Below are 25466 nucleotides of genomic sequence, written 5' to 3' on the forward strand. Positions count from 1 at the left end.
AGATGCAAACAGTAGCTTCTGATATGGAGATCAGTTTGCTTCTGTTAAGGAAGTCAGTTACTTCTGATAATAAGAGAACCATTCATAGTCTGTATTCAATCCCAGCCTGACTGAGACAAATTTACATATGAATTCCAATTCAGCAGCTTCCCGTTGGATTTTGTTTTTGAAAGGTTTCTTTTGACCTTTAAGTCCTTGATGGAATGTCCTGGTAGATTGAAGTGTTCTCCTACTGGTTTCTGGATGTTGCCATTTTTAATGTCAGATTAAAAACATTAATATTTTATTTTAAGTAAATATCCAAGGGTTTTTTTTTAAGTAGTAAATGAAGTTGTTAGAGAACTCTTCATTTCTTGCTCGAGTTCTTTTTAGTGTTTGGGGCAGAAGAAAGAAACAGAATAAAATGTATCTTGCCTTGTGCATGGAGAAATGATGTTCAACTCAGATTAGTTGCTGCTGAGTAAAATGCCATTTGAGGATATACAAACTTTCAGTTCAGTAACTTTTTAAAAGCAGAGGAAATTAGCTGTTGTAAATACATATGTTCCACAGAATTTTTTGTACCAGTGCCAAACTGAGAAAGATCCTGCCAGACCTTGTTGTTTAAGGAGAATGCTGTAGATACTGCCAAGCAAGTTCTTCTACATAGTTAATAATTCAGGTTTTGTTTTGTTTTGTTAAAATATGTTTATTAGTTTCTTTATGCTGCTTTTAGCTTGTTGGTATAGTGGAAATAGATGTTAATGAATGTTTCCTTTCAGCATCAGTTGTCTGTTGATGAACTCCAATTGCATTTGTTTATCTTTGGGTGGCTCGATTCCCTTTCTTTAACTCATCATGTCGAAAGGCCAGTCATTTGCAATATAGAAACCAATTACAATTAAAATGCCTAATTGCCAGTAGTTTAAATTTCAGTGCTGCCGCTCAACCTCTGTTCATGGGGAGGGGGTGTCACAGGTAATGGCAAAGCATTGTTGAAACGAGCAGAGGTTCTGCACCAGTAATACTTGACAGGTTGTTTCTTTACCTGTGTTGCACAGCTCACATGTTGCTCTTGGGTTTTTTTTCCCCCAGGCAGGAGCATCTCAAGTGATTTTCACAAACCCATTAGAAATCGTCAAGATTCGATTGCAAGTGGCTGGAGAGATCACCACGGGCCCACGTGTTAGTGCCCTCACAGTATTGCGTGACCTGGGATTTTTTGGCCTGTACAAGGTAATAGATTTGTGTTTTAAGTCTGAAACAAAATAGGACATCTGCTTTGAAAATGGTTTGTTTTTTAGTAGAAAACGGTATTGGATTACAAGAGAGCTCATGATTAAGAAAAGGAATATTATAGGGCTGTTGTGAGAATAAAATGGATTGTTGAGAAAGGCCTATCTCTGCCTGGTTTCCTGGAAAGCCTCTGCTAGTCACAGGAGTCAACCAGTGGTCTGCAACAGTGTAAGGTAGCTTTAAATGTTAATAACTAAGGGCCCATCAGTACAACAACAAGCCAAGACTGTTCCTGCTACAATCCTGTGTGCAGCTTTTCTTGGATGTAAGCCAATTATGTCTTCATCCAAAACATGGATTTAGAAATAATTTCCAGGACATCCTGTCTCTCTACCTCTCTCAGTGCCATTCTCATCTCATTTGCTACCATAGCGGGCTTAAATTACTGTTGGCAGTTATTAACAGTGCAGTACAGCAAATCAATAAAGCTGCCAAAGGTTTGGACCCACTTTCACAGGACTTGGGACCCATAGGTTCCTCAACCTTGTTGAGCCTGTGAGTACTTTTGAATTTTGAGAACAGGTATGGGCATCACAATAAATTGGCTCCTGTGAGGAGGCACCACAAAATGGTTGCCATAGGAGCTAAGACCTTGTCCAAAATCTTGGGAGGCTCCAAGCCAAGTACCATCCTGTGATAGAGGCAGCTCTTTCCAAATGAGTGCTCCTTGCAGACCCAAAGGTAACACCTGGACTCCTGTGAAGCACCTTCTGCTCCAGTGATGTGGAAGAAAGGCAGGATTGGCTCTTTGCACTGGGGAAGAAGAAAGTAGATGTCAGGAAACACAGGGTGTCACATTAAACAGTAACTGACCTAGGATTTAATGTATGCTCTTAGGCTCATTGTGACATTAAATGCTACCAGTGGTTAATGAAATAGTATTGAAGATACTGTTTTCATGCTCCTGGTTATGTAGACCCTCGAAACATTTTTGCTTCCTCCTGTGGTGGTGACAACTGCTTTGCCAATGCAAGAGTTAATTTTGTTCATTCCTTTATTGATTAAAATATTTATACCCCACATTTCCTCTTGGTTCATGATGACTTGTAGTAATAATGAAAACATTACAAGTGAAAGCCCAAAATAAAATCACAAACCCCCAAATACCTGCCATCAGTCGCTGTTTTTATGATGGTGACACTCTTACCATTTGTGGTCAGTGTGGTCAAAGAAACGTTCATCCATGCAACAGAGATGCTATCATTACTGCTAATAAATTTCTGTTGTGGCTTCTCATGCCAATGTTTCCAACAGGAGGGAACCATGGTGGCATACTAACTTTGTCTTTTCACATAAAATCTCTTGATTTGAAATAAAACTGTTGTAAAGCCACAGCTCTTCGAACATGCAAAGGAGTGGACAATAAAACCCATGTGTATATGTTCCTCCTCTTTATTTATTTATTTATTTATTTATTTATTCGAACAAGTTTATCTCACATTGTTCCATTATCATCACAATGAGGAGCTCTGCAAAGAGGAATGGAGGATACAGAGTGCGTGCCTTGACCTGTCGAGTCATACCTAGTGCTCAGTGGAGATTAATTTGATGTGTCTTTGCTATCTGAAATGATTACCTTGTTGGTTTTTTAATTAATTACATTATCTATAGACTGTCTTCCTTGCTGAGACTCAAGGAGGATTACAATAATATAAGTCAACTCAATCAATAGGATGAGGAGACATCTAATAAACAATGTAATAGGATTAAGATTGCAGAAATCTATAACAAGGCGTAATTATTAAATATGAATGCAGTGAAAGCAAGATAAAAACAGCAGTAGATAATACATACATAGATAATATACATAGCCCACAGTTCTATTCCCTTTATCGAAACCTCTTCCTGAATCATTCTAACACAGCCGTAGTCCTTTATAAAAATGCCCTCCTGAGCAGTTCTTAAGGGGTTTTTTGTAGCAACTTTGGTAAAGTACATCCCATTCTTATCAAGTGGGATATAAATATTTGGATCACCAATCTGTAGAGCGACCAAAAGCTATATATTTATCTCCTTTATATTTTTTTGTGCTAGCTGCAGTCCAATATATGAATGAAGATTTCATTATTATATAGAAATGACTTCCATGAGCATTCTTAGAATTTATCTCAAGATGTAATACTTGATATAATGATGTAACACTTGTCCTTATCAGTGGGCACAGTTTATCTGTTTTGGTGGAAGGGGATCACACTCTGTATCCTCTTCTACTTTTTGCTCTCAAACTTTTGAAAAAGTGCCTGGTAGTTGTAGCCTGAAGTATTCAGTCAGTGCAGTAGTATTGCTAATGTGTAGAAATGAAATATATAGCTTCCCAGTGTTAGCTAGGGATCCATTCCCCCGGTGGGGGCAGGGGATCCCCTCCTCCCAGCCTCTACCCCTTCTACTTTTTACATGGCCAGCAGGAAGAAAGGCACAAGAATAGGTTAAAAACCCTCTGGAGTGTGCTCCCATGCACACTCCAGATTGTGCTCCAGATTGCTTCCGCATCACACCAGAGCCAATTGGGGAAAAATGGCCCCCAACACAGGCCAATTTTTACCAAATTGGTCACTGGCATGACCCATCTCTTCCGTGTCACGCTGAGAACAATGTCACAGCAGTGATCAGGAGTAGGCTTTCCTAATGCACTCCCCCCCCCCAGCAACCCCTTCGTTCCCCGGGTTTAACCTTGGGGGGACCTGGCAACCCTAACATTAGCCTGACTATTTCTTTAAGAAGAAATGGTTGCAAGTTAACGGAAGCACAAATGTATCATATCAGTAGGAACAAACAAAGTAAAAGGAAAGTGTAACTCTTTTATATCAGAAGTTGAATTTTTGTCTTACAGATTTATTTGAGAAGTAACAATAAAGCAATGAGTATATCTCTTTTTCCATTTGTTTTGTTTTGTTCTGTTTTTTCACTTGGCTTTCAGTCTGTTGCACATCCCTCAACTGGCAAAAATCTTATTTTAGTTCTAATTCCTTATTTGGAACACTTTGGTATATGTCAGTGGTGTAAAACATCTCTCTGGAGCCACAAGATGTAACTACCTTTTCAAGTTAGGCCTGTCAATAGAAACAGCTTCAGTCAGCAAGCCTGATGCAAGCAGGGAAACCATTTCAAAATATGGCCCAGTAATAGTTTGCAATATTCACCAACACATTTGTGCATTTGTGCGCCTGCGTGTGTATGTGGGGGGAGAGAGATGGCAAATGTTTATAATTGAACAACACTGGAGAAGCAGGCAAACCCTGGGCAACATGCAGAGCTACCCACTTCAGCTTTGAATCGCGTGTGCAGAAGGTAATCTATGTAGAAAGGCTTTGGCTGTGCATTTTCACCCCCTTAATATCATAAAAGTGGGAGCAAGTAGCCCATCCTTGTGCACAAGCTGAAATCTCTCTCTCCTTCTATCTTTTCAATCAGGAGGCTTTTTGAAATTGGGTAAGGTGAGGTGGGAGGAGGGGGCTGCCAGGGAGTGGGCGGGAGATTGCTACACTTCCGAATCAGAAGGGTTAAGTTGCTGGTGGAACCCAAGAGGAATGTTAACGGATCAAGAAATGACATGCTGCCTATTGTTTGTTGCTATAGGATCAAAATAACAATTACACATGCCAAATAAATTCTAAACCTGTAAGGTAGGAAAAGAGGGGATGGCGGTAAGTACAGGTGCCAGAAGCATTAAATAACCCTCTCAGACAAGGTGCACCACTGTTGTCTTGAATTCTGCGAGGTCCCCTCAGTCTGGCATTTCCCCCCCTTGCTAGACAATGTGCATTCACTGCAGGAGACTAGGTTAAGCCTGTGTCTCCCAGACCTTCTGGCTCCTCATGCCCAACCCCGACACAGAGGTGCCTTTGTGAGCATAATTACCCTCCCCTTGTAGTAGAAATAGTTTATTTAGATCCCTCTTTTTTTCTTTTTTCTTTTTTCTTTTTGCAGGTAGGGCTGGAATAAGCAGGAATTAGCATGCGAAAGAACCTGCCCCAGCTCTGACTTTTTGAATTGATTATCTGAATCTTCTGACAACCCAGGGGGGTCTTGTTCTCAATCGGTTTGTTTGCCAAGATGCGATCCAAGATTAAAGGCTTGAGGGTTATTAAAAAGATTAGCTCCTCACCTTCATTTGGCAGGTATGGCAGAGAAGCACAGGCTTTAATGCTCTTTCAGAAACATCATGCCCGGCAGGTCTGTGCTTGGGCTGCCAGGATAAACTCAGACAGTGGATTCTAACTGTTGACCCAAGCGGCTGCTTTAAAGCTGCCGTTTTGCCATCCAGTGCATAATGTCCACATCAAAAAAGGTGTGAGCAGTAAAATAAAGAAATTGGGGACACACTTAATTTGGAAGCAAGTTGCATTGAGGTTGCTTCCCATTAAACATGCCTAAGTTTTCTTTAGTAGTTCAAGATACCTTTTTTCTAGCAGTTCAAGAGACTGCAGCCATTCTCCCACAGGCCTTCCTAATTGGCATTAGCTGGTTGCAGGTGATTAACTTGAAGTTAAATGAGACCTGCCACTAAACATGCTTTCCCAGACTTTAGAGGGGAAACTTTAGACTATTGAGCTATTGGAAAAGAGCCAAAGTTTGTAGTTTAATAAAGTGGATCCAAGTTTTGATCCAGCTTTATTTACACCTAAGCCAACTAAGCTTGGCAGACAATTTTTCTCTCTTGTATCCGGAAGCATAATGCTGGAGGATGTTTTTAAATGTTTCTGCCTTCCAAAAGACATTTAATTTAAAAATCAGGCGATAGTTCTATGGAACAATTGCTTGTATGTCTCGGTGATCATTTTAAGAAATAGAAATATATTTATCACTTTATGTCATCATTAGAACTCTGTCCTGGAGGCTCAGGGAAGAAGACACATTGTTTCAAACAATAGTATATGAACTAAATTATGTAGCTGTCTACTTACTTGGTTATCCTCTGCCAAATACTCAGTCTAACAGGATGATATGCTCAAGCTAGGGCTCTGGAGAATGTGCACAAGAACGTTCCAAACGAATAGACCCAATGCCAAGAGTGGGCCTGTGGCTCTTTGATGTTAAAATCTAGTCGCATGAAGAAGACGTTCCTGGCCTGTCTCAAGCTTGGGGTGAGGGCATAGGAAAAGTGTATGGAAGGCCCAACCTCTTTCCAGTTTTAAAAGTCTCCGTTAGCACCTTGAATTATAATAGAAGCAGAAGTTGTCTTATGTTTGTTGTCCTAACACAGAATGCGGACATGTAAGTCTAAGAAACTCTCTTGAGGCAAAGACAATACGGAGATTTTTCTTCTTGGGGAATTAGTAACATTTGAGATGAAAAAATCCTCATTCATCTTCACACGTGTTGCCTGCCAGACAGTAAAACAAACAGCTCTGAATATTTTTTGCCAAGTGAATCCAACCCATAATGGAGCCTCTTCTCTCTTTGGGATGTGCCCGTCTTCTAGAAGCTGCAGTTCTGTGTCCCATTAAGGATGCTTCAGCCCTTGCTTTGCCTCATTGCAAACTGGCAGCCGCAGTTAAATACAGAAAGGGTCAAGCAATGCAGATTGAACTGCAACATAAACCGGGCATCGATTTCAAGGTGGTTTGCTTACAACTACCCCACTTTTCTCCCCAGTGGGGACCCAACCAGCTGACAGCAGTGTTCTCTGCCTCTCCTTTTTTATCCCCTATGAGATTCGCTAGGCTGGGCGTGAGTGACTGGGCCAAGGTCACTCAGGATTCAAACCCGCATCTTCCAGGTCCTAGTCCAGCTCTCTAACCCCAGCACCATGCTAAAGGTACATGTTTGTGTAGATGTATGAGTGGTGCTGACCCCATTTGCTTGAGGGAAGAGTTATCAGAGTCCACAGGTGTTTTCTGCATGTTGGAGCACTTTGTTCCTTCTGCTCAGGCCCAGCCAAGTTTCAAGTTGCCTTCCTGTACTTATCTCTGGTATGCTGGTCGGTTGCTTCTATTAACGCTCCCTGCTTAGAAGCTCACCGTATGGGGAAATTGGGCTGTCAGCTAAACTGTGTGTGCGTGGCTTGGTTTCTTCCCTCTAGGTCTAATCTTCTGATTTAAAAACAATGTGTTGCAAAATATGAGCATTTATTCCTCCTGAATGTGTCAATGTTTCAATGAGACTTTGGGCCAAGGTGCACTCGATCCTGGGAGTTCTGTGAATGAGCATCCTCCTCATCCTGCTTTCTTTTTATTTTCCAGGGAGCCAAGGCCTGCTTTCTCCGTGACATCCCCTTCTCTGCCATTTACTTCCCCTGTTATGCTCACATGAAATCTTGGTTTGCAAGTGAAGATGGACGGGTGGGCCCTGGCTATTTGCTTCTAGCTGGAGCAATAGCTGGTAAGTAGCCTTTCTTTATATATCCCTGACTTCCAGGGACCGCAGTAGCAAATATCTTGCAGATAGGTTGATGTTACAATTGCCTTCTGTTTGAACCAGATAGGTGAGGAAATATAATGGGGAGGGGTTCATGTGCTGAAGAAAAAAATCAGCTTTCCGTGAATACTTATCAGTACCAAATTTAAGGACAGCAAGTCCTTGTTCAGGGACCTCACATGCCTTTCTTCTGCTAACACTTGCTCATAAATTGGTGCCCTTCTATGTACAGCACATGTGAAACTTGGTCTACCCAGAGGTTTGTAAAATCATGTTGAAGACATCGATACAAGAAACCTACTCACAACCTCTGTATGATGAAATCAGAGAAATAAAACTTGGAGGCAGCCAGTTTAAGCAAATTAAAATGAAATGTGTCTTCACCCAGTGTGTGATATTTCTTGTGGAACTCTTCACTGCATGATGATGTAGCCATAAACGCACACAAATGGTGGCTTTATATAAATATGTGAAAGATAGATATTTCCATGGTTAATCAACACAATAATAAAATTCCAGATCTGGTTTGGGAAACAATATAGTCTTAACTACCAGACATTAGTAGTTAGTGGCACTGATAGATATTTCCCCCATACACTGCTAAGTAAATCTCCCCTGTCTTTCTAAGACCCCTTAAATTTTTAATTTCAAAAAATTACATTATTTATAGTCCACCTTTCTCATTAAGATGCAAGGCAAATTACATAGTAGGCAGTACACAGTAGTATAGTCTGCAGTCCCTGTCCCTGTATCAGTGCATCTTTCTAAACCATTTCCACCACAGCCCTATTAACTGTATAAGAAAGCCCTCCTGAATAATTCAGATTTGCACAGTTTGCGACAGGTAGGAGATCTCCAGGGGACAACATCGGTATTTAAGAGGGCATGATCTTGTAATTCATGATGAGACACAGAACTTTATATTTTATGCCCAGAATAACACAATAAGGAGCAGGAATAGAAGCCAGAGCGCTCGGTAACACACTCCTTGCAGTCGATGCCTGTTGGGAATACTGCATGCAAAAATCTATTTTGGGGGGGTTTGCGAGTCATGATTTTCAGTCTCTCCTATCGTTGCTTATAGTAGACAGAATAGATTTGAATACTCGCATGATGGTGTGAAGTGCCCTTTTACCCAGCTTGTTTCTTTTTTGGTTACTAGTGTTTGGCTAAGAAAGCAGTCACTGTAAAGATGATTGACAGGGCCTTTTTCATTTTGAGATCACCTTGAACATCAAACATTTGAATATCATTTCATTACAGAATCCAATCCAAAACATGTAAGAAATCTTTCTGTGCCTCCACAGCTGGAGGAAAGTCAATCTCCACAATGAGCAGTACAGGGAACTTCCTCCCAGCAACCCCCTCCCCCAACCCTGAGTCCCCCTCTTTTAGGTTATACACACAATGAAAATAGTCCAGGTCATTTTTAGTATCTGGCCTGCCTTCAAATCAGCATATGTTTAAAGCAGTATACATAAAACACCATCATACAAATCTGTCTGGAAGGAGAGGCTGGTTATTATTACTGATAATAGAAACGTAATGGCTTTGGAAAAGACAGGCCTCTTTTGCATGGAATGAAAAGGCAAGGAGGAAATGCTGCTTTTCTGTCCTGCTGTGAAGCAGTTAAAAGGACTGTGTGTGTGTGTGTGGAGTTGCAGTTCAGAAATCATCTCCTTGCTTAGCTCTTGTTCACCTGCCGTTCCAGAAAAAGCCAGTCTTGACCATTTTGGCCTTTTGTTTTCCAAGCAGATTTTCTCTAGGCTAATCTGCTGTTTTCTGAAATAGCCGCCGGTTCTTTGGGCTGTGCTATAAGTCGTACATACAGAACACTCAGGATAGCAGTTCTTGGTAGACTGTCTTGCATTTTATCCCTGAAATTATTTTTTAGAACCGTAAACTTGTATGATCTAAAGAGGCAGGATATGTCTAACACAAGCGTGCCTTTTTGACTGATGCCTAGAGCTTCCCCTTCTACTACTGCTAGCACAAGTTATTCAATATGTCATTATATTCCCAGCTCATCCATTTGCTCTCTGATGCAGGGGAGAGAGTGTCCCAAGACTCTTTTCTGGTTTTTCCTGTTTTCTCCCAAGATTTGAATTTCCATCCAGAAATTCCCTCAACAGTGCACAAGAACCAGGCCTGTTCTTTGAGAACATAGTGCCAAGACTTCTAAACTTTTCTGCATCCCATCACTTTTCTTACAGCTTTGTAGTCTCAAGAGCGAGTTCATACAGTGGGTGTGATGCCTTCAGCCAACGTCTGTGGTGCAGCAGCGTTCCAACTGAGAGGCCCTGCTTCAAGGACAGAGGTGCTGAAGCTTGGTTTTCAGTCCATAGATACGTGCACCTCTTCCAGTATAAGTGCACCTCTGCCTGGCAGCAGAGACCTTCAGTCAGAATGCAGCAGTTGCATGATATACTGTGTTGCATTATTCACAAGTGCCATAAAATACATTTGTTCCTTGTGCAAATGCACTTAGACTGGGAACTGCTTGCTGTTTTCTCTGTTCGTGAAAGTAAGCCGTGAAATGCATTGCTGCCCTACGATCTCTACCAACTCCCTATTATCTTCTGGCTACAATTTTAGGATCTGGGTTATATGAGGTCTTCCATCTCATCACAATTTCTGGGGTCAGAAACTGTGATGAGATGGAATCCCACCCTAGTGTTCTGGCCACAGGTTATGGGTTCTGCTTATAAAATTTATAAAGCCCTGTATCTTACCATTGCTAATAAGGAGTAGACATAAATTCAACAAAGCATTGGCAGTATTTGAACAAGCAAAATAAATTTGTACAATTTTCAAAAGTAAAGAATGAAAAGAATGTGGAATGTGGATCTAAAGCTGGGATAATAGTAACCTACCATAATAGAACAAAACAGTGTTCGAGCTCTGTGTCCTCTCTCGTCTTGAAACCTAAGCCAGTGTGTTGAGCCAAGCCATTTCTTAGATTTTCTAATTTTTCTTTCTCTGCTCATTGTTAAGCGATTGCAGACTGCGATAACCACGTCTCTTTGAAGTTCAGTCACCAAAGCAGCCTCTTTTTATCAGTAGTGGTCAGTATATGTTAGAAAATGCACAATGATGTGGATTTGATCCAGTATTTTCACTAGGTTTCCATTTTAGGTTATCTTCCATTAGTGTATTTCTCTTTCAGGCAGAGACTGCCCATCATTCAGTACAGAACTAGAAAGGATACAAAAGACTTCCCAAATAGTTATAAAAATAAGGAAGATTTTATTAGGTTAACAGGGAGTTAAATGACATATGGAAGAAACTGAAGCAAAGTTTTATAGTGTACCCTTTTATATAATAATCACATTAACATTAGTTTGAATTCTAGCAGTGGTAAAAAAAATGCTTCAAATTTTGATTCAGGTTGTTAACACTTCTATATTGTTACCAAACTTACTGTATATCATGTCAAGTGATGATGATGAGATGTACACGTTTAACTCAATTAAGGTGTCTCGATCCTTAACAGCTAAATGTTTGGAATGGACTCAGATTGCAAGTTTAAAATTATTATAGATCGCTGTTCTCAGAAAATCAGAAATGATTTGGGAATTGTGATGCAAGACTAATGGCTAGTTCACATTTGCCATAGCGCCCCCCCCCCCCTGCCCAGAGCATGAAGAGCTATTGGCTTGTGGACGGCCCCATTCCTGTGAACTGGCACAGGGCTATCTAACTGTGAGGGCTATCTATGTGGATATCATGCTTAGATTTAAACTCCTTTTGAGAGCCAAAGTCCAGCTTCCCAAAACTCTAAGCTGAGATGAAATGGATCTTGCATGCTACTTCAAGGGAAAGTGTGACTATGTAAAGCCTCCATCTGCCAATCCTTCAAATGTGAAAGTTCATGCAGTGTGTTTTCCTTTGTTTTTTTATGGGGTTTGGAGAAGGAGGAGCGGTTCCTATTTTAGTGATAAACACCCACTTCTACATCTCTTTCAAAGCAGTCTACTAAAAAAAAAGTGAGATGGTGTTCTGGAGCCAGACCATATTGGTTTGGACAAAAACTGTTACAGAATTATTAAGCTTTAGAGGGGAAAAAAGCAAAGGAGATTTATGCATCTCCATCTGACCAAGTTGGTTTGGAACTGATGCAGAATGGAAAAGTAATAAAACGAGGAGACACTGTCTTCTGAATACAGTCTTGCTTTATTTTTGTCTCCCCCCCACTCTTTTAATAAAAAAATGTATTTTATTAGATTTGACTTTTTGAAAACTGTTGGTTGGAATCCTAAGAAGAGTTGCTCCTTAGAATTCCTGGGTCCTGGTTCAGAGGTTGTGGGGACCGTGGGACCGTCATTCCATTGTTTATCAGCTACCATAAATCGTCCAGCAACACTTTGTTGGGGATATTAGATCTTGAAATCTGTGCAGGGCCTAAAAGACATTGTTAAACCTGTCTGTCTGAGGTCAGCAAGATGTTTCATAGGGAAAGCTTGGTGGCAAAAGTGGTGGAATTCCAGAGCAGAATGCCAAATGCCAGAAGCCACCGGAGAACAGACTTTTACCTCCAGAGAGCGACCAAAGAATTACTGACTGACATTTATTGAGCACTTCGGTTTGCCTCCCAAGTTTCAGAGCACATAAAGCTTTCCATCCCACCGAAGCCTTGCAGAACTCAAGTATACCTGTGGCCACAAGAGCCACTTTGTCCCTCCCCTTCAGGCTTTGAAGTAAACCTCAGTTTTGAGCTGATGATACATATAGAATCCCAATAACTAAGTATGGTTCTTCTGAGGATATACCTCTTTAAAATGCAAGTGGAAAATCACATCTTGGAATCTAGCCCCTTGTCTTTACATAGACTTCTCTGCCATCTATATGTAGAAAACTGCCAGGTCAGAAAAAAAGCCTAGGCAGGTTTTGAAATAGAGTGGGGAACTGCAAGTTGAAATGTTCGCCCATCATCACAGTTCAAAATGGTGCAGTTCTAGGATGGCTGCGCTGCCGATTTCCACCCCCCACCCCCCGAACATGTAGATCAGCATTCAGGTTTTCTAAGGTGCTCTCCAGGACAGCCTTTCCCAAACCTCAGCATGTTCAGAATCATCACAGATCTTTTTAACATGAGATTGCTTTTAATGGCTGTTGTTAAATGAGATGGGGTGTTAATTTTTTCCACTAGCCATGTTCTCATCTGATTGTAGTGATAGTTAGTTTTTTGTTGTGTGTGGGGGCGGAGGTGAAGTTGCATACACTCTTTTATATAAACCTGTTGTTAGTTGTAAGCCTCTGAGGCAAATCATTAAAAATGTCAATAAGTCATAGTTATGAAAACGACATACAGGTGGACCATTGGTTAGCAATCTCTCTTCTTCTTGCTTTAGGCATGCCTGCAGCTTCCTTAGTGACTCCTGCAGATGTCATCAAGACAAGATTACAGGTGGCAGCCCGTGCAGGACAAACAACCTACAGTGGAGTTATAGATTGCTTTGGCAAGATCCTACGAGAGGAAGGACCGCGAGCTTTTTGGAAAGGGGCTGCGGGTAAGCCTTGAATACAGATAAGTTTTTCTTAATGAAGGAGGCTTGTGTGTAGGCCTGTGCGTTAACGTGACTTGTAATACTGTATTTTCCCCTTTCAAGCTCGTGTATTTCGCTCCTCCCCTCAATTTGGGGTCACCTTGGTCACCTATGAGCTACTGCAGAGATGGTTTTATGTCGATTTTGGAGGAGTGTAAGTATGTCGGACCATTATGACTCATTTGGTTGTAAATGTTAACTAACATTTAAGAAGAGATTCTGGTATGTATCTAATTTTAAACCTAGGTTGCTTCCACACGTCCTTAATGAAATGGCCTGCTAACGGAACTTTGGCGGGTTATCTCACTCATTACATACGTTGTCATTTCCCGTGCACGAGTGGGTCGTGATAATCCCGATTTTTAAGCGTTTTCTGTTAAACTTGTTTTGTTCCATTTTCATTTTTGATGCCATTTTTTTGCGCGATTATCTACCATATCAATGCATCTGAAGGCTTTTTTTTGCACTTTTGAAGCACCCTCCCACAAATCTCCAACCTCTCCTCTTGCCTTTACCCCTCCCACGCAACCGTCTGGCTCGCATGTGCAATCGTATAATTCCCCCCCCCTTTTTTTTTAAAAACCCTTTTTTTAACGGTCCTTGTGCTATTACAATGCTGTGCTTGCTACATTGGATCACTCAGCAATCAGACTATCAGTCTAGGAACAACATTGGGAGCAGAATGCCATTTCTGATTTTATTTCAAGCTAGCATTAAAACTTCTTGTTTTGGAAAATACAAGAGCCCCTAGCAGTGCTTCCCCCCACCCCTGTGCCTCTCCCCACGGCATCAGTCAAGGGGAGGATCAGGGAAGAGAGCAGGGGCTCCCTCCTCTTCCGACCACTCAGCCGCCACTTGGCTTGTGCACAGCCCTCCCGAGGCCCCGCGGAGGCAGCAGGGAGCACTACCCTTGCTGCTGTGTGACATTGGGAGGGCCTCGCTGCTGCACTGAGCCTTCCCACAGCCTGTGCTGAGCTCTTCCAGACCTCTGGAGGCCCCAAGAACGCAGCAGAGAGGCAAACCGTTTTGCCCCTCACTCACTTCTTATCCCTGTATACTGCGCCTCCATGGGGATAAGGAGTGAGTGCTAGGGAACATGGTTCGCCTTTTATATAGTAGGATATGAAATTGCACGATTGCGCCACTTAAACACTTTTGCATTTAAAACTTTGAGTGGGAACTCAACAGTAGAGTACTACACATGCTCAGTTTCTACAGAAGCTGAAAGACAGGACAACAATATAGTGCAATCCTGCATGCGCTTAAAAAAAAAGGGGGGAAAGTTGGGTGGAAATGCACCAATGTCATTTGTGATGAAGTGTAGAAAGAAAGTGCTTTCTGTTTTGGGACCTTCCCCCCCCCCCCCCGCTACGAACACACACAAGATACACATGAAGAAGCTGAGTGTGGAAGGTGAGTTCCAAAAGCGGGTCAGGAAGACTCGGCTTCAGGACAGAGAAAGCCCCCCCCCCCAAAGGAACATGTGGAAGCGACCCTAGTGAGATAGTGATTATGACAGGAATCAATCAATTGCCAAGGGGAAGAGAGATGCAAACATGAGATGAAATAGTTAATACAGTTAGTGCTATAAACTTACTTGTGGGATTGAAAAGGCTGTTAACATTAGTTGGGTGGCTAGTGGGTACTTTGCTAAAGGTTTTACTTCACAAATAACTCATGTCACCTTAGATTTATGTGGACACCTGCCCACAGTACCTGTGCAGAACTTCAGTCTGGAGAGTAGCAAAGCAATTTATTGTGGCCTTACTAGCTGTTTTATTGGCACCTGCCAGGGGTATCCCACCCAGTGGGTGGCCCTCGGTAAATTTCTAGGGTGCCAGAGGGACGGGGGTGATGAGCAGGAACCCTAACCCCAGTGCTGCCACTCAGGGCCTGCTTGCCTGGCTTGCCTTCCCTGCCCCCGATGGAGGAAGGAAGAGTAGGCAGTTGCCAGATCTACCACTCCACTCATCCAGCTTGCAACATGGCAGTGCCTCCTCTCCTACCTGAATTTGTGCACACCTGGGTGGTGAGGAGACCAGCCTGCTTTCCTTGCTGTGCTCCCATGAAGGAGGGGAGGAGGAAGAGCAGGCAGTCACCAGCTCTGCCTGTCAGGCTCCCTACCCACCCAGCTCGCAACATGGCGGTGCCTCTTCTTCCACCGGAGTTCATGCACACCCAACTCGTGTGCAGTGGCTCAGGACATGAAAGCTTGGTCGTGCACATGGCAGCTCTGAGCACGCTCAGTCATGGTGGGGGTAACAGCTGGCCTGGGGCACTGAGGATCCTTGGGCTGGCCCTGGCACTCACTGTAGATGAAGTGAATTCTCTGTGTTTCAAAGATTAAAACTCTGTAATCACGACTGTTATTTGGCTTACTTTCTTAATAACCTTTTTTCTAAATTTTGAACATTTCAGAAAACCAGCAGGATCTGAACCTGTTCTGAAATCAAGGATTACTCTACCTGCACCTAACCCTGACCATGTAGGAGGCTACAAACTGGCTGTTGCCACGTTTGCAGGAATTGAAAATAAATTTGGACTTTACTTACCTCGATTTAAGCCCTCACCATCTACCTCACGGGCAACGTCTGTAGCTGGATCCTAACCTCCCTTTTACCAAAAGCAGTGGGGAGCCATTTGTCTAATCAGTCTTAATATTTCGTACTGTTCGCTTTTCCATCTCAACTGAGATCATCTGAGTAGCAACTCTTTCCTCTTCCACTTTTGGTGTAAATATAGGTCTTTTTGCTTCTTCTATCAGATCACTGTGAAATTCTTGCTAAAGTAGTCTTTCTCTTCCTTTTTTTCCCAGTTTGGGCCCATGAATGTAATTTTTTTTTTTACTTGAATATACCTTGGATCATGAATGCACTTAATGCTAGTGCAGGAGAGGCATTTGTGTGTAATTTTTTCCACCTTGGGAAGCTTGGTGGTGGACGGACAGGGAGAGTTGTGAAACATGATCACTCAGATGTGATGCCATTGTGGCTGCATATTGAGTATTGTGCAGTGTCATTTAAATATTTTTCAACAGAGATCATGGTGCTAGATGCAGAATGATTTAGACCGTGAGTGTGAATTGGCTACACCATTCCGTCTGTTGTCTGTACTGTAGGCTTCATGAATACGAGAAGTTTCTGCCTCTGCCAGTGTTGCTGCATTCAACATATGTATACACGCACAAGCTCAATTCCTGGATTGTATTATGAGGCTTTTATGGGGAACATGTTCTTGTAACGGGAACCAGATTGACAAATGTTTAGCAATTAAATTCTGTTTCTGGGATCAGAATGTTTTGGGGGTGGGAGGAAGCAGAAGTATCTTTTTTCCATAGGCTGTGCACTTTATGGAATCATTCTGGAGCATTTCATTACATACACAGTGATATTTGGAAACAAAGGTCACAATCCATCGAGCGACGTAGCTGTACACTCTCCATTCTTTACCAGTACTGTGTGCTCTGGGGCTCATGGATGAGCCCTGTTTAAGCAAATGGAGAATGTATCAATGGGGCCTAGTCTGAACCTGCTGATATTTGGAATCTTCTTTTGTGTTACACACTTAGAATAATTGCTGCTTGTTTAAATAAATGCAATAGAGAAATCCGTGCACTAGATCAATGTTATCTGCCTTAACTGCCAGCTTGTAATTGGGAAAAAATGGTGTGAAAATTCTTATTCACTTTGTTGAATTAAAAAGATTTTTTTTAAAAAAAATAACCAGAATAAAAGATTTTGCTTATTTTTGTGACATGCATAACAGGCTATATATGACATACAGATAAATCATCCACAAATAGATGCCAAAATTGAGAATGATAAATTCTGCAACCCGTGTGGGAGACATACATGCATTTTTGTGTTGGCTTGCACATATGCTGGGCCTGGAGTTGAGGGTCTGAAGAAGGAATCTCATGCACAGAGCAGTATGAGTGAAAAGAAAGGATTCGAGAAGAGCCTCTGCTTCTGTAGCTTTTTACTCATTGGCAACAGTTTCAGCTGTATTTGCATTAACTTTTTGTATGGTTTCTGCGTTTACCACTCAAGTAGACAGTACAGATCTCCAGTTTCTTGTGAAAGAAGCCATTATGTGTAGGGACATGCACAAACTGGAGACAATTTAGAGAAGCCTCATTGGGGGTGGGGGGAGTTAATGCTTTTCTTAGCACCATTTTCCAGATCTAAGTTGATCCTCACATGCACACACTGTGTAACAGCATTGACAGGAGGTGTCATTTAAATTAGGAAAACTGTGCCAAAGAAATGGTTAAACACCCATTTCCCCAACACTGTCTCCCTGACCTGGTTCTCACACTACCTCCCATGGCTATTTTGAAAACCAGTTTCTCAGCATCTTGTCTAGTTTGGGGATAAATAAAACTAGATTCAATTTGCAACACTAACAGGTAAAAATAAAATAAAATCTAGTTACATCAGCAACTATTTTTAATGCTGTTGTCCCTATCTCTTGAAACTGAACACAACCAGTGATATTTAATATAGCAAAAGAACATCAAACCAGCCTCCCTGAAATAGCTCTTATTACGAACATATCCACAAACTCCTTCCCCCAACCTCTCTCTACTTAAAGCCCTTTTATAAGGTGATATTATTAATCACTGAATATTTGCATTTACCCAAGCCCCTCTTTTGGACCAATATTATGCATGTCTTCCAAGATTAATATTTCTCTGTTTTGCAAAGCTGCTAGCAGAAGCAAAACGGAATGAAACAGAGCCTCGAGATCATCTTTGATTGTGCATAGTCCAGTTTCCCTTTTAGCTAGATCAACAATAGGCCAAAATCTGGAAAGGAGTTGAAGTGTGACTTGTTGACCAATGAAACCAAGCTGCCTCTAACCCTTGCTGATACCATCTATAAGACTTGGATCCCATGGTTAAAAGATGGAATTAAGTTTTGGTTGTTAACCAGAATGATACAGCCTTAACTAAAACCATGGACAGAACTAGTGGGCATGGCCAAAGATGACCTCACGGTTATATGTAAACACATGACCTCCTTCTGTGTCAGGCCACTGGTCCCTCACACAGTATTCTACCCTCACTGCCAGCAGCTCAGCCAGAGAAAAGTTGTTCCTGCTACCTAAGATCCTTTGACTGGGAAAGGCAAGGATTGAAGTTGGGACATTCTGCATGGCAAGTTTATGCTCTTTGAGCTATGAATGATACTGAAGAATATCAGTTGCTTGTATTATGGGTGCAGGGCTAAGATGATCTGATTGTCCCACTACCAGAATAGAGTGCTGTTGTACTTTGTAGTGATATTGCTGAGTAGTGTTATATCCAAGAGCTGCAAGTGGTCCTTGGTGGCAAGTCACCATTGTTTTAAATCCTGGATTGCAGATGGGGGCATGGGCAGAAGTTAATAGTGGTTTAGCTTACAAGACTGTAATAAAGTTTCCCGGGTTATCACAGGGGAAGTGTTCTGAAGCTGTGGAATGCTCAATCTGAATACAAAATGTTTATTGTTGTTAAAAAACCCATGTGCTGCTTGATCAATGGGTTACCATGCTGTTGACCAGTGCAAACACATCATTAACTGCAGAAACAGTTGGGCAGACTTTTGCAGCCATTCTGTTACTGAGGAACCCTTGGCCATGCGTACCTCCTGGGATGCATTTGATGAACGCGGCCCAACTCACTCACTGCATTCCTCTCCTCAGTTCCGATTAAGGCTAGCCTTGGGAAAACAAGCCACGTAAAAGCACTGCTTCGGAAATGTAAGCATCGTTTTGTTGGTTGAAACATTTAACTCTGCTGCTTATGCTGAGAACAGATTTTAAATCTAATGATTATACATAATAAATTATGGAATGGTTTAGAAATAAGTAAACCTCAAGACACTTTCATTATGGAACTCTCTGGGGAAGTTAAACACAGCAAATAACCCAGAAACAGCACTTGAACAAATTGTGTTTTTAACCACTCACAATGTGTGCTTGATAAAGTATTTCTGTGCTGCCTTGAAAGGCAACATTGCAGCTTCGTAAAGCATACATGGAAGCAATGAGAAGAGCTTGGTGTTTGGCAAAGGACAAGGAAGTGGTTGCTAGTGGAAGGTATTTCAACAGCCCAGCCATCTACATTGGGCACATCACAGCGTTACGGGTGAACTTAATCACAGGCTGCTCTTCTTCATACAGAAGGCACGTTTGATCTGGGGTCCCCAAGCTATGTTCTGTGTAACAATCACACATGACTTACAGGTTCCCTCCAATTCCTGTGCACATGGTGACCGATCCACCTCATAATTGTGGTCCCATGGGAAAGGGGCTTCAGCTCCCCCCCCCACCGCCACCCTGAAGCTTTCCCTACCTGCAATGTTCCTGGGGTGTGCAGAATTGTTTCAGGTCAGGAAAATGGTATGAGGAAAAGACTGGTGACCTTTCTCCACGTGCACCACTTCCATGCATAACTGTTGCACTCAGGACACACTGTGGGGACCCCAGACCCAACCTGTGTACCCCATAATGTGTGAAGAGTGAAGCCTCTCAGCATTTTAAATACCTTTGTCTCTTGTGGAGAGCCCTGCAAAGCTGGGTCCTTTGTGAAACAGCTGGAGCAGGTTAAGCCATGAGGTCTTGTGTTGTCTGCTTCTGAGCGTAATCTCATTTCCAACTCTGAAAGGACTAAGCACTAACTGCCACCTGCACTTCCACCTATAGAGGCTGCTGGAACAAAGGCAGATGTTCTGTGGACCATCCTAATGGCTGCAGCCACAAAGAGGGGGGACGTGTACATCTGGGTAGCAGCAACCAGGTTGACAGATACTCCTGATTGCCAAGTTACACAAGCCTGGTGGATATATATTTTTTTTAAAAAGCCCACATGTTCATGCAAAACATCTCTGGGCAGTGACAGGTACCCTTATGGCAAGGTAGGCTAGTACCCCCCAAGGGGGTCACAGGTTTCTGCTATCCACAGTAGCTATTCTAGCCCCCCTCCCCGCTGGAGCAGCAGTCTGTGTCTGCAGTCCTACCTTGCAGTGACTCTGCTCCATCTTTGGGGATGCTGTGAGTTCATCCCCGGCTGCCTCAAAAGCAGAGTGGGACTCAGCTAGGCCTCATGAACGGGTTCAAGCAGCTTGGACAATGGTTCATCTAGGGCTGCTACCCAAAGAAAGAGGGCTGTTCCACTGAGCGTTCACTACATTTGCTTGCTTGCTTGTTTGTTTATTAAATTTGTATTACACTCTCCCTGCAAGCGGGCTCAGAGCAGATAACATCACATAATCACAATAAAATTACATTAAAAGACATGAAATGCAGTAAAACAGAGCTCAAGGCAGTAGTCCATATGCTTAACCCAAGCCAAAATATCCCATGAGATGGGAACTGGTAGCCAACATTAAATGTGCTAGTGGGAAACCAGGGTGAGGCAGTTTCAATCCCCCTTCAACAACAGACCAGCAGGAAAGCCCACCCACGCCCCAACCTCAACCATATGCCTGGCAGAATGTCTCTGTCATACAGACCCAGCAGAAGGATAGCAAATCCTACTGGGCCCTAAGTTCCACCAGGTTGGTGCCAGAACCGAAAAGGCCCTGGCCCTAGTCAAGGCCAGGTGAGCATCTTGGGGGCCAGGGACCAGCAGCAGCTGTTTTTCAGCTGAACAAAGCGCCCTCTGGGGAACATACGGTCTTTGGGAAGCAGCCAATTACATTGTACTAGGTGCAACATGCATATTTATGTAAATGAAAGCTAAATGCAGGTACAAGTTTGGAATTTTTACATCCTATGTGGTGAAAAGAAATGAGGTATGCAGTTAAATATGGGCAGCATTGTGAAATAATGTGGTTTGTACAGTACAAAGGATGGGTGGGTGTGCAGGAAATTCCCTTGCTTCTGGACCCTGAACCCCAACTTACAGCACTTGGACTAGAAAGCAGCACCTATAATTTGTTCTTGCCGTGCGGATATGGTAGCACACAGAGAGTGACACAGAAAGCTCATCAGCAAGCTCAAGGTTTAGACTTTGTTGTTTAAAAATGCTTATATGGCAAATAAAACCAGCCATTGGCACTTGAAAGACATTTCACTCTGCCATTCACTCAACATAAGCCTGGAGCTTGGACCTTTCTGACTGGCCGATTCAAGGAGTAAATGTAACAGGGAACGCTTACCCCAGATGGCTACAGAATGGCCTTGATGGATTGTATTGGCCTGACTGGTGTCAAGTTCAAGAACTGCCCTCCTTGTTACAGCCGAACAGTAACAATCTGATCGAGTGTCACAGACCCAGTTGTACATGAAATATGGTTCAAGTACCGAGAAATAATAAGCATTTTTTAAAAGTTCCGTTTAATTCAACCAACCTCTTACAGATTTCATTTTAGTACAAAGTGACATCCTGTAATTGTTATTTGGAACTCGACATAACCCCGACAGGCATGTGGAGACAATGCCGCTTGCTCATTATGCACATGCTCTAGGATCGTTTATTTTAATGCTTTCAAATAAATATGTTCCATGCAGCACACCGCAATAAATAAGGAGCAGCAACATTCGTATAGTACATCCATTCATAATGTAAGTCACCATGTGAAACACCACATCTAACGTATTTTGCCCAGTCCCATGTCGTGAAGCACACCACATCTGCACCCAATCAGATCAGGCTTCATATGGATTTAATAGGGCTGTGCCAGAAGTGCTGAGGAGCCCAAGTTTATCCAGGGATTTCCAGCTAGTCATTGTAGCTACTACAAGGAGTTAAAAGGCAAGCACTAATCCCATGGCAGCCTGATTTGTCTTCTTATCCCTAACTTCTCAAAAAAAGAAGAAGAAGAAGAAGAAATATGAAGCGTGAAAAGGCTCTGGATATTTTCAGCCTGCTTTAAGCATAGTGTGATTAATATGGAGGAATGAGAACTCTAATGCTGGCACGAACACTGGTATTGAAAGCCACAACAATGCCAACTTGACACTAAACAATGGCGTACTCAACCCAGGGCAGATGCCAACCTGGGATGAATTAGGGAGAGGTTTCATCTCTTCTAGGCAGCTATTTCCATGGCTCCCTCTTCTTCACTGTCTGCTCTGTTGGCCCGGATTTCCACCAGAGTCCTGGCAAACCGAGACCACTCATCACTGTGTGGTATAGCCAGCTGCAAGAATTAAATAGACAACAGTGTGAATCAGTAACAGTCAAGGGTGTCCTTATGCACTGCAGTAGCTGAGTAGCAGCCCAGTTTAAACCAGCCATGGTGCCAGAGCTTTTTCCTCACTAGCACTAAATCCACCCTTTGGTATGAGCTGCAGGAGCACAAAGCACCTCTTTACACCCTATGTCAGTGATACTCTGTAGCTCAGGAGACACATGTGGCTCTTTGCCATGCCCCCTGTGGTTCTTCCAACAACTGCTCCTTAAAGAGGCACCCACGCCATGTTTCAGGAAAGTGAGCAAGGCCATTGGCCCTGGAGGGCTTATGGTTGGCAGGTGCTTCCCACTTTGAAACAGCTGTTGCTGCAGGGCACAGAGGGTGGACCTCATGCCTGGGCGGTAGCTGCCAGGAGGAGAGCAGGCTGGCCACAGCAAAGAGGGAATGCAATCATACAGCAGCCACCCAGGAAAAGAGCTGGTTGACCACAGTTAGGGGGGTGGTTTCACTCCCTTTTCTCCACATCCAGCTTGCATTCCACCAGGAATCTTGGCAGTCTCCTTCTCTCACAGGAGCTGCTGTGCCTCATGCTGAGGAGACAGCCAGAAGGCAGAGAGGAAAGCCCCCCCCTTTCACTCCCGGACAGATACGTTTTAGCAGAGTGGGAGAGCGAAAACCCTAGACTCTCAAAAGTAATCTAGTGTTTTAAAAGCTTATAGTTATATATTTAATATTAATATCCATATTTTCCCTTATTATATGTGAGTTCAGAGAAGTGGTCGCAGGGCATACAATTGTGATGTGGCTCCTTTGGGTAGATGGTAATTGCGAATGTGGTTCTTTGCAAGTCACAGAGTGAGTAGTACCATTGCCCTACATTGTCATTCTGAAAACTTCATGCAACTTTTACCCAACTGATGTCAGTTTTTGCTGTATATTTTTTTTATCCTGCTTCATTTATGTGAAATAAATTTCAAGTAGCAAAAAGAATATAATAAAAATGCTAAGCATCTCTGGAACAGAGCAAATTGATGTACAACTGATCAGAACTTTCCCCTCCATAACTCAAAATTGTAAATTCTTGTAAAATTGCCCCCCCCCTCTTTCCCATCAAGCTAGAACAAAAGTATTCTCGAAACAGTATTTCCCCACCAAATGTGTTTTAGCAATATCACAGGGCTATCCCCACAGTGCATTCTAGCTGAATCCAATGTTGCAATTTTTGAAAGATAATGCAAAATAAGATTGTTTCAATCACCCCAAACCCTAAACTTTTTCTTCTGCGTACATTTTCACAGAGTCAGACACTAGAAACTGGCAACATGAATGCAAATCAACCATACACTTTTTTACAGCTCTGTAATCTCTCTCTGGATGCTCATAGAAGAAAGGAATTGTTTACAGACGTTGTAATACAAGTAGGAGGAAGGCAACTGTTTCAAGACATGAAGCAGCAAACTGAGTGTGTCCATAGCTGCTAATGTTCCATAAAACTATTTGGCTTCTTTAGATACCTTCTAGTGATGAATATTGTGTAGCTTACAAAATCATGAATAGAGTCTTTGGCACTTAGTTCTAAGTCTGTCTGTCCATCTGTCTCTCTGTCTTTCTTTCTTTCCACCTCTCCTGCAGCCATGGGATAAGGAGCTCCTTCTGTGTACTGGAGCAACTGAGCCAGCAATAAATCAGCTGATCATTGCTAGCATGACAGATTTCTAAACCCATTAATCTCCTCCTTCTGGGTTTATACTCCTCATGACCAGAAGATTTCGCCAATATCCTCCAGAGACAAAGCAGTATAATAAAATATCATTTGCTCAATGTTCCCAAAGCTGTACAACCAAGAACTCCCAACCAAAATCACAGCTACAGCATGTTTTCAAGAGGAAAGGTTAGTATCACCCTAAGGAAAGATCTAACAAATTACCCAGATTTCATAATCCGTTCCAGTAAGAGTGGGTTACTCTACAGGCTGTTGAAAAGAAGTCTGTGTTTTTCCACTGTTACCTCATCATTGTTTTAGTGGACTAGAGTCCCCTTTCTGTAAGAGTAGGAATGGTTGTTGCTGATCGTACAAGCCATTTAAAAGGTTATACATTATAACATGTTCATTATATATCTAGCTGCTCTTTCCAAATTAAGCCGAGAAAGTCTTGATCATACTATCAATGGCCTATATGGATGCAACAAATGACACAACACAGACTGTGATCTACTAATGAAGTATTGCAAAATCATGGATGGGAACACTGCAAAACTGATTTGGAGTTACTGTCTATAAAGAAGAGAGAACACATCCTCAGATATCATGTGGCTTTGTAAGAGATTATTTTTATCATGATTTTAACAGTATATATTGGCTTTGGTCCACATCACGGTTTCCATGGATGCAACCTCTTGAGCCCATAGAATGAGATTTTCCAGCCCCCCCCCCTCCCACGGCAGCCTGAATGCACCAAGACATCCTGTCCATTGGGGAGATAACAGGATTTCAGTGTGTGTGTTGGAGGGGAGGGTGTATTTTGGGTTTATGTGGGAGTGGGGAAATGAGAAAATCCTGTTCCATGGGTAGAAATGCTTGCATGGAACCAAATAATTACCTCAAACTCTCTCAAGCCTTTAAAACAGTAGCAGTTATAGCCATATTTTATATTTTTAGAACAAAAGAAAATGTGTACCCAGCCCCTGCTGATAGATTCACAATGCAAAAGGAAAGGGAAAGCAGAGAAGGAAAGACATAACTGAAACTTAAAGAAAGAGCTGGAGTTGGATCCAATCAGCTTTTCTGCTGTTCAGAAAAGAAGTTAGCATCTTCTTTGGCCCACCCAAAAGCAGGGCTTTTTTTCAGCTGGAACGTGGTAGAACAGAGTTCCAGAACCTCTTGATAATGGACACATGGCTGCTGGCCCCGCCCCCTGATCTCCAGACAGGAGAGTTTAGATTGCCCTCCGCGCTGCTAGAGTGGTGCGGAGGCAATCTAAACGCCCCTCTGTCTGGAGATCAGGGGGCGGGGCCAACAGCCATGTGATCATTTTCACCAAGGGCAATTTAAACTTTTAAAAACTCCCCCCTTGTTCCAGCTGACCCAAAGTGATGTCATTGGTCCTGGGACTGTGCGCACACTTTGCGCGAGCACATGTGGTACCAGGGGCACCACCTCCCGCCA

The 25466-nt window shown here is 42.6% G+C and overlaps 2 protein-coding genes across 5 annotated transcripts in view; one reads left to right on the forward strand and one right to left on the reverse strand.

The window, feature by feature from the left end:
• SLC25A13 (solute carrier family 25 member 13) overlaps positions 1 to 16900 on the forward strand; it is a 138912-nt gene extending 122012 nt beyond the window's left edge. The window contains exons 14-18 of the mRNA XM_054991674.1: positions 1075 to 1215; positions 7458 to 7596; positions 12984 to 13142; positions 13242 to 13332; positions 15597 to 16900. Of these exons, the coding sequence (XP_054847649.1) occupies positions 1075 to 1215; positions 7458 to 7596; positions 12984 to 13142; positions 13242 to 13332; positions 15597 to 15786 (720 nt within the window). The 3' untranslated portion in view covers positions 15787 to 16900. The remainder of the gene's footprint in view (positions 1 to 1074; positions 1216 to 7457; positions 7597 to 12983; positions 13143 to 13241; positions 13333 to 15596) is intronic.
• A 4604-nt stretch (positions 16901 to 21504) lies between these two features.
• DYNC1I1 (dynein cytoplasmic 1 intermediate chain 1) overlaps positions 21505 to 25466 on the reverse strand; it is a 221015-nt gene continuing 217053 nt past the window's right edge. For all 4 annotated transcript variants that reach the window (XM_054991386.1, XM_054991385.1, XM_054991384.1 and 1 more), the window contains one exon: positions 21505 to 22306. In XM_054991386.1, coding sequence (XP_054847361.1) covers positions 22196 to 22306 — 111 coding nt within the window. In that variant the 3' untranslated portion in view covers positions 21505 to 22195. The remainder of the gene's footprint in view (positions 22307 to 25466) is intronic.

Source organism: Eublepharis macularius, chromosome 11, assembly GCF_028583425.1.
Source record: "Eublepharis macularius isolate TG4126 chromosome 11, MPM_Emac_v1.0, whole genome shotgun sequence".
Lineage (NCBI taxonomy): Eukaryota > Metazoa > Chordata > Lepidosauria > Squamata > Eublepharidae > Eublepharis > Eublepharis macularius.